Source organism: Callospermophilus lateralis, chromosome 4 (genome assembly GCF_048772815.1).
Source record: "Callospermophilus lateralis isolate mCalLat2 chromosome 4, mCalLat2.hap1, whole genome shotgun sequence".
Classification (NCBI taxonomy): Eukaryota; Metazoa; Chordata; class Mammalia; order Rodentia; family Sciuridae; genus Callospermophilus; species Callospermophilus lateralis.
In genome coordinates, this window is record NC_135308.1 from 143087003 (window position 1) to 143103051 (window position 16049).

A 16049-nucleotide genomic window follows, 5' to 3' on the forward strand; every position below is an offset into this window, starting at 1 on the left:
TAACCAAAGATTAATTGGTTTTTATTTGTGTGTCATTGCTTAAATTTAAATTTTTCTTTTGGCTCAAAAGTGATTGAAGCATAAAAGAAGAAAAAAAGCAGTAAAATAAATGTCACAGTTGAGAATGTTGTCATAAACATAGAAAATGGAGCTTTTGCATTCATATAGTTTCTGGGTTTATGTTAGGAAGAGATCTGATTTGCACTAAGAGCCAAAATAGAAAATTGCAAATATGGCCAGGAGGGGTGGCAGTCACCTATAATCCCAGCTCAGGAGGCTGAGGCAGGAGGAACACAAGTTCGAGGCCAGCATCAGCAACTTAGAGAGACTGTGTCTCAAAAAGTACTAGGGATGTAGCTCAGTGATAAAGAGCCCCTGTATTTAATCCCCAGTACCACAAAAACAAACGAAATTGTAAATATGAAATATAATAGTAGATGTCTAGAAATTACATTTTATTATTTTGGTGATGCTGAGGATTGAACCCTTGGGCCTTGTGCATGTGAGGCAAGCACTCTATCAACTGAGCTATGTCCCCAACCCAGGTTCATTTTTATGTTTGGAGAAAAAGCAGAATAAGCTACTGGAAGTGTTATGGTTTCGTTATGAAGTGTCCCCCAAAAGCTCATGTGTGAGACAATGCAAGAGGGTTCAGAAGAGATGATTGTATTACAAGAGCCTTAACTCAATCCATGAATTAATCACCCAATGGGATTAATTGAGTGGTAACTAAAGGATGGTGGGTGTAAGGGTGAAAGAAATTGAAGTTAAAGTGTAAAAGTTAAAGTGTAAAAGACCGGGCATTGTAAAGTTTCTAAGCTGCAAGGCCTGAGTTAAAAAGTAAAGGACCAGGAATTGTTAAGTTCTTCTACTACCCCCAAAACCTGAAATTCCTGTAGCTGTTAGGACAATACCTGAACTGCCCAGTAAATATTCCCACTGACTCTCTGGTTTTTTAATAACCTGGGACCCTGTGTAGCTTGTCACGTAGGCATTCAGGCCCTAAAACCAATCAGTTTAAATGTGTACCCCACTTAGAAGTGACCAATCACCCCTGCCCAATCTGTTCTCGCCAATGAATGTGCTAATCAAGTCTAAGAGTTGTTGTTCAATTTTCCCGCGCCTCATGATGATTTGTTCTGATGTATGTAAAGCCCCCGCCCTCCTCAAAAAGTGTACTTAAGCACTGCTTAACCTCGGCTCTGGGCTCTGGGCTGCTCTCCCTTCTTGAGTGAGCCTGGAGCCTCAGCGCGCTGAATTGGATCCTCAATAAATCCCCTTCTGCTAATTGCATGAGTCAGTCTCTTGGTGGTCTCTTCCTCCGATGCTTCACCGGACCCTTACAGTGGGGTGTGACTGGAAGAGTGGGGCATTGGAGGCATGGCTATGGGATATGTATTTGTATCTGGAGAGTGGAGTCTCTCTTTGTTTCCTGATCATCATGTGAGCTGCTGCCCTCTGCCACACTTTTTTGCCTTGATGTTCTGCCTCACTTTGAGCCCCAAATAATGGAGCTGGCCTTCTATGGACTAAGACCTCCGAAACTGTGAGCCCTCAAATAAACCTCCTCCCCTACCGTTGTTCTGGTCAGGTCCTTTAGTCACAGCAGTGAAAAAGCTGACTAAACCAGGGAGAAAGGCTATATCACAGGACTCTGTTGGACATTATTTATGGTTAGAAGATGATCTTTTGTTTTGTGAGTTAGGCAAGTGTTCTAGATTATGGTAAAGCAAACAGAAAGTATATGTTTAACATATATGAAGAACATATCTAGAAAACAAAGTGTTCATTGTTTCTTTTCTATTTATGTTTTTTTTTTAAATCTGTGCTACAGATATCCCATTTTGTTCTTTTTTGAGCAATGACATAACTAGAAAAGGAGGGGTTAGTGCTAAGGGATCATCTGCTATATGTGCAGTAAAAGGAGCATTATAATCTGAATAAAAAGAAATTTGCTTCCACCCCCCCCACCCTCCAAGCCTCTTCTCAAAAAACATTTAAGAGTGTGCCTCCTGTGGCTGGGGTTATGGCTCAGTGGTAGAGCACTTGCTCAGCACACATGAGGCACTGGGTTTCACCCTCAGCACCACATTTAAAAAAAAAATAGATAAAGAGTATGCCTCCTGATTTCCATTGAATCTTTAATTAGAATAGGAATCAGTAAATAAAGTTTTGGGGCCAGATTCTCCCACCCCAATTTTTAAATGGCTGGTGAGCAATGATTTTACTTTTTTTGTTTGTTTGGTTTTTAATTTTTCAGTACTGAAAATCCAACCCAGGCCCCTAGCATGCTAGGCAAATGCTTTTTTTTTTTTTTTTTTTTTAAAGAGAGAGTGAGAGAGGAGGGAGGGAGAGAGAGAGAGAATTTTTTTAATATTTATTTTTTAGTTCTCCGCGGACACAACATCTTTGTTGGTATGTGGTGCTGAGAATCGAACCCGGGCCGCTCGCATGCCAGGCGAGCGCGCTACCACTTGAGCCACATCCCCAGCCCCTAGGCAAATGCTTTACCACTGCACTATATCCCCATTTTTTTTTATTTTAATTTGAGACTAACTTGTGTAGGCTGGCCTCAAACTTGAAATCATCCTGCCTCAGTCTCCTGATTATCTGGGATTATAGCCATAGGCCCATCCTCCCTGGCCACCTTTCCTTTTTTAAATTGTTGGAGAAAATATCAAAATACTTATATTCTGTAAAACATGAAAATTATATAAATTTCAGATTTCATTGTGTGGAAATAAAGTTTTATTGGGATATAACTGTACTTGGGTTTATGTATTGTCTCTGTTTTCACACTTCAGCAGCAGGGTTGATTGTTGGGACAGAAACCATATGGTCTGCAAAGTCTAACAGATTCACTGTCTGGCCTTTTATAGCAAAGGTTTGCTGCCCCTGACTTAAAGTAACTCTGCTTTGATCAGTGTTATTTATTGTTCTTCCCCATGGGAATTCAAGTGAAGAAAGAGTTCTACTGCCTTAAAAACAAGTGTTTTGTTTTGTTTTTAAAGTATGTAAACTTTTCAAAAGGTCAATCCAGACAAATGGGCTAGTGTTCTTGTTCTTTTGCCACCCTGAAGGGCAGAGCAGGTTGGGGTTCACAGTTCAACTTGAAAACACACATTGAATAATTCAAGGCAATATTCAAGTATACATTGAGGTGATACAAAGATTAACTGTTAATGCCACCAGAGATTTTTAAATCTAGTAGAGGTATAAGAAACACATCTTCCTCATTATTTTAAAAATACATTTCTTAAGAGATTAGACATAGCTTAAAAGAAAGGCAATTGGCTCAAATTTCTGTTCTCTCAAATTGGGGCCCAGCAGATTTCTACTCTCTCTTATTCTGAATTCAACAACATAGTCCCTAAAAGTCTAATTTAGCTGTGGCTCCTTTGTTTTCATAGCATCCATTATGTTCCTGTTGTTGATAATTTGCTTGGTTTCTCTGTACTAAATTATAAGCTTCTTTAGTATCTTCCTTACTAGACAAATGAAGAATTATTTCTTCTTTGAGCTTAGTATTATATTTCAGAGCATTGGCTTTGGAGACAGATTTAGTAGTCAATCCCAACTCTTCTGCTTTCATCCAGAATCTGTTTCTACATGTACTAAATGGGAATAGCAATAATAATTATAATGATGACAATAATAAAATCCTTTCAACTTTGTTGTGAACTACAACTGAGATGATGCAAGTAAATACTTGAGATTTGTTAGCTGTGTGAAAGTTGTCAGCACCAAAATAGATTCACTTATTTCAACCCTAATAAAACGGAGTCCAGAGGCAAAGAAGGGAGAACCTTCACTCATGTGAGCCTGAAACAGGAACTGCCAAAAAAGAATGGAAATTTATCAAACCAAAATTTTCCAGTTAAACCACTTCTGTGAAGACCCTCTGCTAGCAAGAGCCTGTACCACCAATGAACAGTGCTACCTCCTGCAATAAGCCCCTTGTAAACCAGGGGTATCTGTTTCAAAATACCTTAAATGGAATTTTCCTTTTTGCCCTTAAAAACCTCTTTGCCTCATCTCTTGAGGCATCTATAGTCTGCCATGGTGCAAGTGAATCTCAGATTGCTGTCTCTTAGATGGCATAACTGAAGCACACAGAGGATTGTAAATTGCCATAGGTTACTTAGCTAGTAAGAGGCAAAATTGGCATTTGAACCTATAGTTTGCCTCCAGAGTTTGGGTTTTTAATTACTGTGTTCAAATGTGTGTATTACTCTCTGGTTTGCCATTACTCATATGGGATTTATAGTTTACCTACAGTAATTCTTTCAAAGAGTTTTATTTGTAGTGCCAAGCATATGATAGATAATACATACTTGTGCCAAACAAAGTAATGAAGATGATGTTATGATAAAATTGTAATTAATACAATACAATCATTGCTTAACATTTTTTGGCTTAAAGTAATTACCATGTTTCACTGTAGGTCCTCTTAGGAATTTTAACCAGCATTGGCTATTTTGAAGCAGTCTACTTTAAGAATACAAAAATTTGGGACAAAGATACTGCTTAACCAATCTATTTATATTCCTAAATTCAGTTTTGCTTGCTGGTACTTGCCCAAAATATTCTGTGTGTTTTATTTAGAGTTTTTCCTTTTTTGGGTCTCTCTGTTAAATGCTTGTTGATTTATTGGTATTAAATCGCATTGATTGCAGCATTCAATTTTCACAGAAGTCTTAAAGACTTTGGACATACTAGTCATGACAGTGAAGTTTGATGTTGAATTTGGCCTCTTAAACTTTTGAAAAAAATAAGGATCTTGAAATTTTCTTTATTTTATATGTCTCTTTCAGAATTCTCCACTTTACCAGTACTTACAGGATTTGGGACACACAGATTTTGAAATATGTTCTTCTTTGTCACCAAAAACCGAAAAATGTGCTACCACAGAGGGACAACAAAAGCCTCCTATGAAAGTCCTACCGAAAGTAAGAGAGCACTCTGATACTCATTCTTTCTTTTTTTTTTTTTTTTTTTTTTTGGTATGGATACTGAATGCAGGGGTGCTTAACCACTGAGCCATATCCCAGCCCTTTTAATTTTTTTATTTTGAGACAGAGCCTTGCTAAGTTGCTGAGGCTGGCCTCAAACTTGGAATCCTCCTGCCTCAGCCTCCTGAGTTCCTGAGATTATAGATATGCACCACCACATCTGTTGAGAACATATTCATTTGTGTTGGGGGGGGGGAGGGGGGTTGCTAGGAACTTAAGTAACCCAGGGCCTTCTACCCACTAGGCAAGGACTGTTGTCACTGAGCAACATGTCAGCCAAGCATGCTCATATTTTTATGTTTTTTTTTTATTATCTTACTAAATACTTTTGTCTCCCATAATAAAAAACAAAACCATCTCCTAAGCCCCTCCATGTCCTTCCTCACATTGGTGAGGTGCTTATTTTTCATTTTATCAGTGGTACAAAATTGTTTAGGTAAATGGGAATCCTTACTGCTGCTTTGGACTGTTTTGTGGATAACTTACATAAACTGAGAAAATGAACATGGTTGAATTAAAATATATTATTTCTTTAATATTTAAGTTATCCAAAAGAATTCAGAAAAATATACTAAAACTTTAGTTAGAACCAAACTAATAGGAATCCTCTACTTAATGGAATTATCCCCTCTAAATCTTTTTTTAAAAGAACACAAACTATAAGAAAGCAAATTGATGTTTTTGAAACACAGATTCAAGGGTATATGAAAAATGGATATGTTTACCTCAGTTTCTGATGCCTTTATATTTAGAGGGTTATTTTTCATCTGTACAGTAAATTGCTCATGTAAGTGATATACAACATTGTGAAGGTGAGATACTAGAAGAATCTCCGTTAATTATGTCTTGGAAGATGCATCTACAAGATTCCTTATATTTTATTAGCTATATTTACTGAAATATGAAAATATTTAGTACATTTCAGTTTTATTCAAAGGATTTAGAAAAATATTAGCCAGATTACCTCATTCCTTAATCCTTCTAGTTTAATCCATGTTTTATTACAAGACTCAGTTACTATTGTGAAGAGATATTCAAGTTTCCAATTAGTCATTTACTCCTTTGTGATAAGGAGATAGAGAATAAATTGACAGGAATATATTCCTGATCCTGTTAGTAAAACATAAAATGCCAGGTAACCAAGCTGGCCCCTTTGCAATAACAAACTAAACGCTAAAGAAATGTTTTTATCTAATACCTAGAAATGGGAGTTAGGGGAATTAATTCTCACATGGGTCACAATTTACTCCTTCTTGCCCTTTTCTTTCTTGGGAAAGGATTTGAAAAACAAAACCTAAAGTTAGGTCTGGTAGGCTATTTTTAGATTAGCACTTGTATTTGAGATTACTTAGCATCAGCAGACAAAGAATAGCTAAGGGATAATCTTTGGGCAGGGATGGGAATTGGCTTCTAGTTTTGGAAGTGGTTTTTGGCATAAACTCAGGTTTTGTAGATATTAATGCTTGTCATTTATGATAAGGATTTTTATTTATAGAAATGTTTATAAACAAATCAGATAAAGAGCTTATAACTGAATCCTCTCAGTAATTGAGGAGGAAAAAAAAAAAAAACGCAGCCAGAGGACGTTTTTAAAACTTACCATATCTAGAAATTTCATTTAGTCTTCCTAGGCATCTTCCTGTACATCTCTAGGCAACTTTTTTTACTGTATGAGCTATATCTTCCCCAAATGAATTTTCCCCCTGAATCTGGGACAGCTAAAATTTAGAAGCATTTATTGAATTATTCAGTTCATTCTCAGGGAATGTATTTTTAGAATTGTGCCCAAATTTCTGTTCAGGGAGTGAACTATCAATTATTTTTCTTTGCAAACAGTGTTTTTGTATAATATATGTTCTTGATGGAGCAGTCATTAGCATTATTAATTGCCTTCTCTTTTTTCATGTTAATGATAAGTATTTATTGTATAGTCTCTTCTAGTATTTGTATCATGAATATTCAACCTTTTTTTCTCATTTTCTTTCCTGTGGTTGTTCTTTTTTTTTTTAAATATTTTTTTTAGTTGTCAGTGGACTTTATTTATTTATATGTGGTGCTGAGAATCAAACCCAGTGCCTCACATGCTAGGCAAGCACTCTACCACTGAGCTACAACCCCAGCTCTGTGGTGGTTCTTAAATGTTCCTTTCATAAGGTTTTTTGTTTGGTTGGTTTTGTTTCTTTATAGTCCTGGGGATTGAACCCAGGGGTGTTCTACCACTAAGCTACATTCCCAGCCCTTTTTACTTTTTAAGACAGGTCCTCACTAAGTTGCCCAGACTGGCCTCCAACTTGCAATCTCTCTAACTTCCAATCCTCCTGCCTCTGCCTCCCAATTGTAGGCGTACACCCACCATTCCCAGCTCTTTCATAAGATTTTAGCATCAGGCCTCTTCTCTCCTTGATCTTTCTTCTCTGGGTAATCTTATCTACTCTCTTGCCTTCATTGAATGGTTATATACATTCTCTAAGCTTTTCTGAGTTCCAGATGCTTACTAGACATTTTCACCTGCATGTGTTCCAGTAAGCACAGATTCAGTATGCCCCAAATAGGACTTCTTTTCTCAGTCACCCCCAAAACAAACAAAAAACATATTCTTTCTGTATTCCCAAATTACTACCCTCTCTCAGTTATCTCACCATTTCCTGTCACTCCTGTGTTGCTTTGGTAACTAAGTGATATATCAGGTCAGCTTCTATGTATCTTAAATCTAACTCTATGTATTACTATGTTTACATTCAATACCTTGCTGAAGCCTTTATCATTATTTATATGACTTATTAAATATCCTCCTAGTCATTCTGCAGACATTACTTACCATTACAGCCTTTACACCATTGCCAATTATTTTTGTAAAATGCTAATTTATTGTTTTGTTTTCTTGCATTAAAAACCTTTGGTGGCCCCTCATAACCTATCAGATAATGTCTAAACTATGATGTTATCTAAGATCATACCATGCCTTTCATTATACTCCCCACCCACCCTCATGCTAGGGATTAAACCCAGGGCCTCCCTTATTCTAAGCATACACTCTACCATTTAACTATACCCTCTGCCTTATCTTTTTTTTTTCTTTAATTGACACATAAAAATAGTAATTTTTATGGAATCCATATACCTTTTAACTTCCTGAATAATCCCTTCTTCCCATAATAATAACTGTCCTGGGGTATGCCACCATTCCCATGGTCTGTGCTTCCTTAGCCTTTCTCCTTTGCTCATCCTCTTCCCTTCCCTGGAATGTCCTCCCACCTTTGTTGAATTCCTGCTCCTCTGATAGGGCTTAGCTCCAGTATTAGCTGCTCTTTTGACCTCCTCTCCTCCCATACTTTATTCTAGACTTTGCATTGGTGTATAATTTTTTCTATTGTCTCTTCTATACTAAGTTCCTGAATTAAAAATAAATATGTGTATTTATTTTTAATTCCTATGACCCTTTGCAGTACCTGGGTATCACTTAATATAAATTCCATCATGTAATGAATATAACCTCCCTTTTCTGGCACGCTCAGAAATGGGCTATTAAGGCAAATTGTGTTTTTGGTTGATTCAATAATAAATCTTTTATTTCAGTATGTGACAGTTTTTTTTAAAATGATTAAAACATCTTTCTGCCTTAATATTATGAAATGAAATAGTCTTAATATTTGAGAACTTAGCATGCCCTAGGATTTTCATTCTGAAATAAATACCATTGTCACATTGACATAGATAGTATATAGTGTTCCCAAGATAAATAGATTACATTAGAATGTCTTTTGGCTGCTTTTGGAGAAACAGATTTCTGGGCCTCATTCCAAACCTGTTGAATCAAACTTTTCCTAGTTTGGAGACTCAGAAATATATTTCTAATTAAAAGCTCTAGGTGATTCTGTTGTACATCCAAATTTTGGAATTAACGAGGAGACTGCAACATTGACAAAATGTATAACCTGGACAATTTTTCTGATAAAAATTCTGATTAACTAGAGGTAAGGTATTTAGAGGTTTTTTTACTTTTTGGTTGTTTTTAATTAGTGGTCCTATATAATGTCATTCATCTCCTTCAGCAAGGTATCCTGTTAAAAGTGGCTGAAACCATCAAAAGTTGGATTTTTTTTTCTCAGTGCAATAAGAAAGATGACTTACTTCACAAATTGGTGAGTATTCACTTTACTTTTTGTCATTTTACAGGGCTTCAGTTTATTAGAAAAATGATAAATCTGAATGTATTTTGCTACTGATTTTGGCAGTGATTTTTCTTTTTTTTAATTAGGAATTCTGCAACAACTGGGGACCTTTTAATTCAGGCTTTTGTTATTGTTCATAGCTCTTTTAAGAGGTTAGTAACAACTTAGAATGGAATATTCTGGTAGTTATTGGAACCTTGTTTTTTAGACTTATAAATTAGTGCTACCATCTTGCTTCATTGACAAGTGTTCCTCTCAGGAGGGAAGAGAATTCATCTATTAGTGTGATCAATTTAGTCTTGGGGACTGGTGAATCACAGAATTTCACAGACATTTGAAATGGTCAATCAATACTGAGGGTCTTTGTGATTCCTGTGAGGTTTTCTTTCTATTTTAATTTTTTTTTCACTAGACTAGGCTGTAATTAATATATCTATTGCTTGACTCATGACCTTCTTACAATCTAACAATATAAAATCCAGGAAGCACAGCTAAAACATTCAAGTTATAAAGTTCTCATGGCTCCCAAAAGGAGTAACCAAGTTATGAATGAGCAGGTTTCAGGATCCTCTGCAGGCCTGTGACTCTAAGAATTGTCATTCTTGTAAATTAACATCTGTAAAGAGATTGTTTACAAAGTGCTTTCACATTTTGATTTGCTACTCCAAACACACTATAAGGTTGAATATAGTTTGCCAGTGAAAAGCCTAGATTCAGACCGTCTAGTTTGGTTTGATACAATTAAGTGAATTGCCCAAGAATATTTAGCTACAGAACATGATAGAGTCAGAATCTGAACCCAAGTCTCTTGGTTTCAAAACCCTTGCTCTTTCCACTCAAAACTACTACCTTTCTAGCTTGAGTATTATTATTTTTTGACTAAAATTATGTTTTTAGCAATCCAGATTATCAAGTTCTCTGTTCAGGGTTTCATCTTTGTAGAAGGTGTATTGAGAAGGTCAAGGAAGTGTCTTATCATCTACGTAGAATATCATCTTTACCCAGGTGGAGCCATCTCATTCTTCAGTGATACTAGGACTGTGGTAAGGTATATGGATCCACATATGTTTTTCTGTGGTTTATTCATTGTTTGCATTGGCCTGGTCTTTTGTTCTTTGGTTCATTGTCAGTGGCCACATGTTTCATGTCATGTTTCTCTATAAAGTGGCAGGCAGCCTCTGCATGCATCCATTTTGTGCCAGTATTATGGAGAATTATGGGAATACATAACCAAAGAAGTAGTTGACTAAAGGAATTGACCACTTAGCTTCTGTCATGTGATTGCTTGACTTTACCACCTTGGTTGTGATATATTTAATATGTTGTTAATTATACAGACGTTGAAGTAGACCTTCTTTTTTTAAATAAAAATACTGGCAATTTTTCTGATATTTGAATATTTTACTGTTTATGTTTATAGTGCCTAGAGATTGAAACAAAAAGAGATTCCTTTATAGCAATTATAATGGTAGTGTTAGTAATACTTTTTAAGCATTTTTGACCTATGAAATGCTTTCACACATGTATCTTATTTGATCCTATCAGCTTTATGAAATAGCATTATGATATAGAAAACTGTGTAAGATCATTGATGCAGAAGAAAAAATTAGAAATCTCTTTATTCTTTAATGTGTCTTCTCATATCCTTTTCATTTCATCAAGCAGAAATCGTCCTAAGTTATTTTCTCATGCCACTTTCCTGTGTAGATTCTGAGATTTCCATTATCCATCAAATCAATCCAAATTGCTCACTTCAGCACTAAAGAGTCTGCATAATTTAGTATTAACCAACCTTTCCAACTTCATCCACCTTCCTTTTCTTTAATTTTGTATTCTGTATGCCTGTGTATGTGCTTTTATACTGTGGTGGAACTCTTTTCCATTTTTCTCTTGATCTCTTGGAATCTGTTCAGTAAGCAATCCTAGCTTTTTCTCAAGATTCCCCGCCCCCAACAAACTTCATTCCATTGGATCTCTTATTTATTCATCAACCTAGTAATAATTATCTATATTTATGTTCTATAAGTTTTTGCATTGTATTATGTTCAATGCATGCTTTTCTTGTCTTTTGAATTATTTCATATGTACTAACAACACTAACAGCTAACACTTAGAACTTACTGTGTGCCAGAAACTGTTCTTACTATTTTATAGATATCAACTTATTCTGCACAACCCTATAAAGTAATACTTTTATTATCCCCCATTTTATAGATGAGAAAACTAGTACAGAGAAGCTATTAACTTGCTTAAGTTGTGAGCCCAAGATATAAGCCTAGGTTCCAAGTTTTGATACTCAAACTTGTTGAGAATGAGCCATTTTATATAGTGTACCTTCCAACAGCACAGGGCTCCCACCTCTGATATGTAAGTTAGTTGGAATTTGTACCTTTTAAATTTCTTCATTTGTTTGATTTGAACCTGGACTTTTCAGTTCAAATAAGGCTGTTGTGAGATGTTTCTTAATATGGCATAGGACTATTTCCCTAGTAGTTTGATTGCTGTAGTACAGCATATTTTCTACGGTTAATTCTTATTTTTATAAATAGTAATATATAATTTTATAATTTATCCTGAAGAAACTTATTAAATTAATCTTATTCCCCTTAAATAGCCATTGTTATCAGACTATAGTTCAAGTTTTTCCTCTGTAGAAGCAATTAAATCCTTAAGATAACACTGCTTTAGTTATTTGAAGTGTGTTGGTTCCTTTCAAGTTCACTATTATTTTAGGTTGTTGGTGTGTTATATTCTTTAATCAGATATTCCCAGAGCTATTAATATTGCCTCTAAGCATATTGATTTGAGAAGGCAGAGTATTCTAGTTTTGCAGTTGAGTGTGATGCTAGGGAATGATGTTTAAACAAAGAAAAAGCAAAGGACTGCCCTCAAACCTAATTAAGACCTAATTGGTTTTATTTTTATTATAAAAGGCCTTGTTCATTTAAAAATTATTTTTATTTTGATAATATAACAAAATCACTCTGTTACTAAATTTAATACAAAACAAAACATAAAATTTTCTGGTGAGGCTAACTGCAAAAGCAAAATTAACTACCAAAGGCTACGGAAGGTACAGGGGATGGGGAAAGGTTGGTCAGTGGTTACTAAGTTACATTTAGATAGGAGTAATAATTTCTCGTGTGCTATTGCACAATAAGGTTACTACAGATATCCATACATTCAAAAAACTGTAAGAAAGGACTTTGTAAGTTTTCACCATAAAGAAATGATAAATGGGGAGAAAGATATGTTTAACCGGATTTAAACATTATACCATGTATCTGAGTATTGAAACATTACATGGTACTCCATTAATATGTACAATTTTTGTGTTCTTATGTATCACTTAGAATTAAACTTAAAAAATCTATTAGAATTTGAAATCAGAATTCTGGAAAGTAACTTCATCTCTTTTGGCTTTTGTTTTCTTCTCTATAAAATGGAGAAGAGGATGATTATGTATATCACAGGGTTACTGTGAAAATTAACCTGACTACCCTAACACTGCTACCTCTTCTGTCACCTCTCTACTATGTGCAATGTGCATTCTGCACATATCATGAATTCTGCTCTCCCAAATTAGAAGGGCTTCTATCCTGACTGTCCCACTCTTCCAACTCTTTGATCAATTCTTATTTATCCTTTAAGACTATGTCAGGTTTTACTTCTTTAACTTTGGCTGACTTTAAATTTGGTTCTTCTGGTCATTTTCTTAGTTTCCTAGTTATACCTTATCACACTTCTTTACACATTATATCTTAACTGTTTAATTTTTGGTTCTGTCCATTAAACTATTAGGAACTCCTTAGTAAGAGTAGAGACTGGTAGGCCAAGTGTGAGCTCATTGGTAGAGTGCTTGCCTAGTATCACAAGGATCTAGGTTCAATCCTCTAATACTGCAAAAAAATTAAAATTAAAGATAGAGATTTGTATGTCTTGTCCATTTTTTGTATCTTCGGTGTCAAGCATGGTACCTTGCTTAAAGAAGATATTCCTTGACATATGGATAGAAGGAAGAGAGTGAGGAATAAATGAAGTGGTATATGTGAAAGCATTTTGTAAACTATAAAGTGCTATGGAAATGTTAATGTTGTTTTGCATTACATACCTAATGATGTACTTTTAAATAACTGAATGTCCATTTTTAGAAGGCCTTGATCCTGTTGATGTAATTCTTAGATATGGCTTTATCATTACAGTATTCAGGGTCAGCATCCTTTATATTATATTCACCATGTTGCCTCCCAACAATTTAAGTAGGCTTGAGTAAACAGTTTATTAATCTGTAATTACTTTATATCTCATTATTTAAAATTTATACTTCATATCTAATATCTTAATGTCGATTTCAATTTTTATTGTTTCACATATATAGTGAAAATAAAACCCCATCTATCATACTTAAGATAGATTGGACTGTTGTTTCTTTTGGGGGTCTGTACTGAAAATGAACACCTCCTAAAGTTTATTATACATTACTAGCTTAGCACTTAATACAATGGCATGTATGTATTAATTCTTATCTTCTGGCATTTTAATGGCAAGGATTCTGGATTCCGACTCGACTTACTGCATACCATCCTGCAACAGGAAGTCCTGTTACAAGAGGATGTAGAACTAATTGAGCTACTTGATCCCAGTATCCTGTCTGCAGGGCAACCTCAACAACAGGAAAATGGACACCTTCCAACACTCCGCTCCCTGGCAACCCCTAATATTTGGTACTGTCCAGAAAACATCTATCTTTGAGTGCTTACATATAGAGTATCACAGAGGAAATGTCATCATGCTTTCCATTGTAAAGGCATTATAAACATCCTATACATTTAGCATTACAATGAATGTAATGATATGCTAAAGGTTAAAAAATGTTTCTCTGAAGTAACTGCTATTTAAAGTGAAGCCGGAAAAACATATGATTTGATTATCATATACTTCCAACTCAGTAAAATTAGTTTTGTGCTTCCAGCTCAGTAAAATTAGTTTTGTGCTTAGCAGCTCAACAAAGAACTATAAATATAAGCCAGGTGTGGTGGTGCATGCCTGTAATCCTAGCAGCTCAGGAGGCTGAGTCAGGAGGATTGTGAGTTCAAAGGAAGCCTCAGCAACTTAGAGCCTAACCAACTCATTGAGACCCTGTCTCTAAATAAAATACAAAAAAGGGCTGGAGATGTTGCTCAGTGGTTAAGCGTCCCCAAGTTCAATCCTCAGTACAAAAAAAAAAAGTATAAATGTAGCAAAAGAAACCTCTCTTACCCAGACATCTACATACATGTGTGCTTACAAACCTAGACAATTCTTTATAGTTCATTATAAAATATAGTATAATAACCACATTATTGAGACACTAAGGATAGAATAAGACATAACAGTCAACTATTGCTACTATGGTTGAGAAGAGATCATAAGGAATATAATTTAATGATTTAAACTATTCTAAAACTTACTGAGGAGGCTAAGGCAGGGGGATCACTGGAATTCACAAGTTAGGGGCCAGCCTAGATAATGTAGCAAGACCTTGTCTCAAAAACAAACAGTTAAGCATTATCCTGAAATTTTTCAATCACTTGAAGTACCTGCATCTAATGCAAAAGTCATATTTTTTTAAATAAGAAGAAGAATGGTGAAATGAGATTATATATAAAAAGTTGCTGATGTCCTCTTATTAGCATTTATTAAATTTGACAGAGAAGGGAGGAATGAATCAAGGAATGCAGTAAATCACTGTTCCAGTTATATTAGGCAGTTACATTCTTTGGCCTCAGTGTTCTAAATGTCTTTCCTGTCACACTGACAGATGCTTCAGATAGTGAAGTATGATACTTTTTAAATCTGCAGTCAACCAAATATCATGAGGAAGTAAGCACCTTTTCCTTCAAAAGTAGAAGAATTTTCTGGGTAAGGTGCCACAAACCTGTAATCCCAGCTATTTAGGAGCCTGAGGCAGAGGGATCGCAAGTTCAAGGCCAGCCTGGACAACTTAGGGAAACCCTGCCTCAAAATAAAAAGAACTAAGCATGTAGCTTGGTGGTAGAGCACCCCTGGGTTCAATCCCTAGAACCACACACACACACAAAAAAAATTACAACTGTTTCATATTATCTTATTAAATGTCATATTTTCAAAGTCTTGTTTCACAAAGAATTTATCAATTTTAGTACACCTAAATTTACTGTTGTTTTTACCAGTTGACTTATCTTTCTTTTTCTTGTCTAATAGATATCCTTCTCTTGGTTTCTCTGTTCCTAGGGATGTCTCAATGCTATTTGCCTTCATTAGTTTGCTGATTATGCTTCCCACTTGGTGGATTGTATCTTCTTGGATGGTATGGGTAGTGGTTCTTTTTCTTTATTTGATCATACGAGCATTGAGATTATGGAGGACAGCCAAACTACATATGACCCTAAAAAAATACAGTGTCTGTCTGGAAGATATGGCAGCAAATAGCCGAGCGTTTACTAATCTTGTGAGAAAAGCTTTACGTCTCATTCAAGAAACTGAAGTCATTTCCAGAGGATTTACACTGTGAGTTCATTTTTCGTTTCATTTAAAAAATTATTGTTTTTCACTACATAGTTTAAGGAGACTATTTATTATCTATTTTCATTTATCTCTTGAATTTACTGGAAAAGAGCATGTTACCTGTCAGCCCTACTTAAAGTCTATTAACTGTAAAATGAAGGGTTAAAGACATTATGTGCTAGATTTAACATGTAGTATGATTCTACTTACCTCCTTTGAGAAACCATAGTACTTCGAGGATCCATGATTATTTTATCTATTACCATGTATTTATTTGTATGAGATAATACAAAAAGACTGCCTGACACTGAACCTAGCATGCAGTCGGTACCCTATACAT

The 16049-nt window shown here is 35.3% G+C and overlaps 1 protein-coding gene across 3 annotated transcripts in view; it reads left to right on the forward strand.

Annotated features, from left to right (window-relative positions):
• Positions 1–16049, forward strand: part of Vezt (vezatin, adherens junctions transmembrane protein) — a 70666-nt gene that overhangs the window by 23178 nt on the left and 31439 nt on the right. For 2 of the 3 annotated variants that reach the window (XM_076853212.1, XM_076853213.1), the window contains exons 2-5: positions 4815–4949; positions 9065–9154; positions 13733–13908; positions 15437–15712. In XM_076853212.1, coding sequence (XP_076709327.1) covers positions 4815–4949; positions 9065–9154; positions 13733–13908; positions 15437–15712 — 677 coding nt within the window. The remainder of the gene's footprint in view (positions 1–4814; positions 4950–9064; positions 9155–13732; positions 13909–15436; positions 15713–16049) is intronic. The other variant, XM_076853214.1, reaches the window with a different exon arrangement.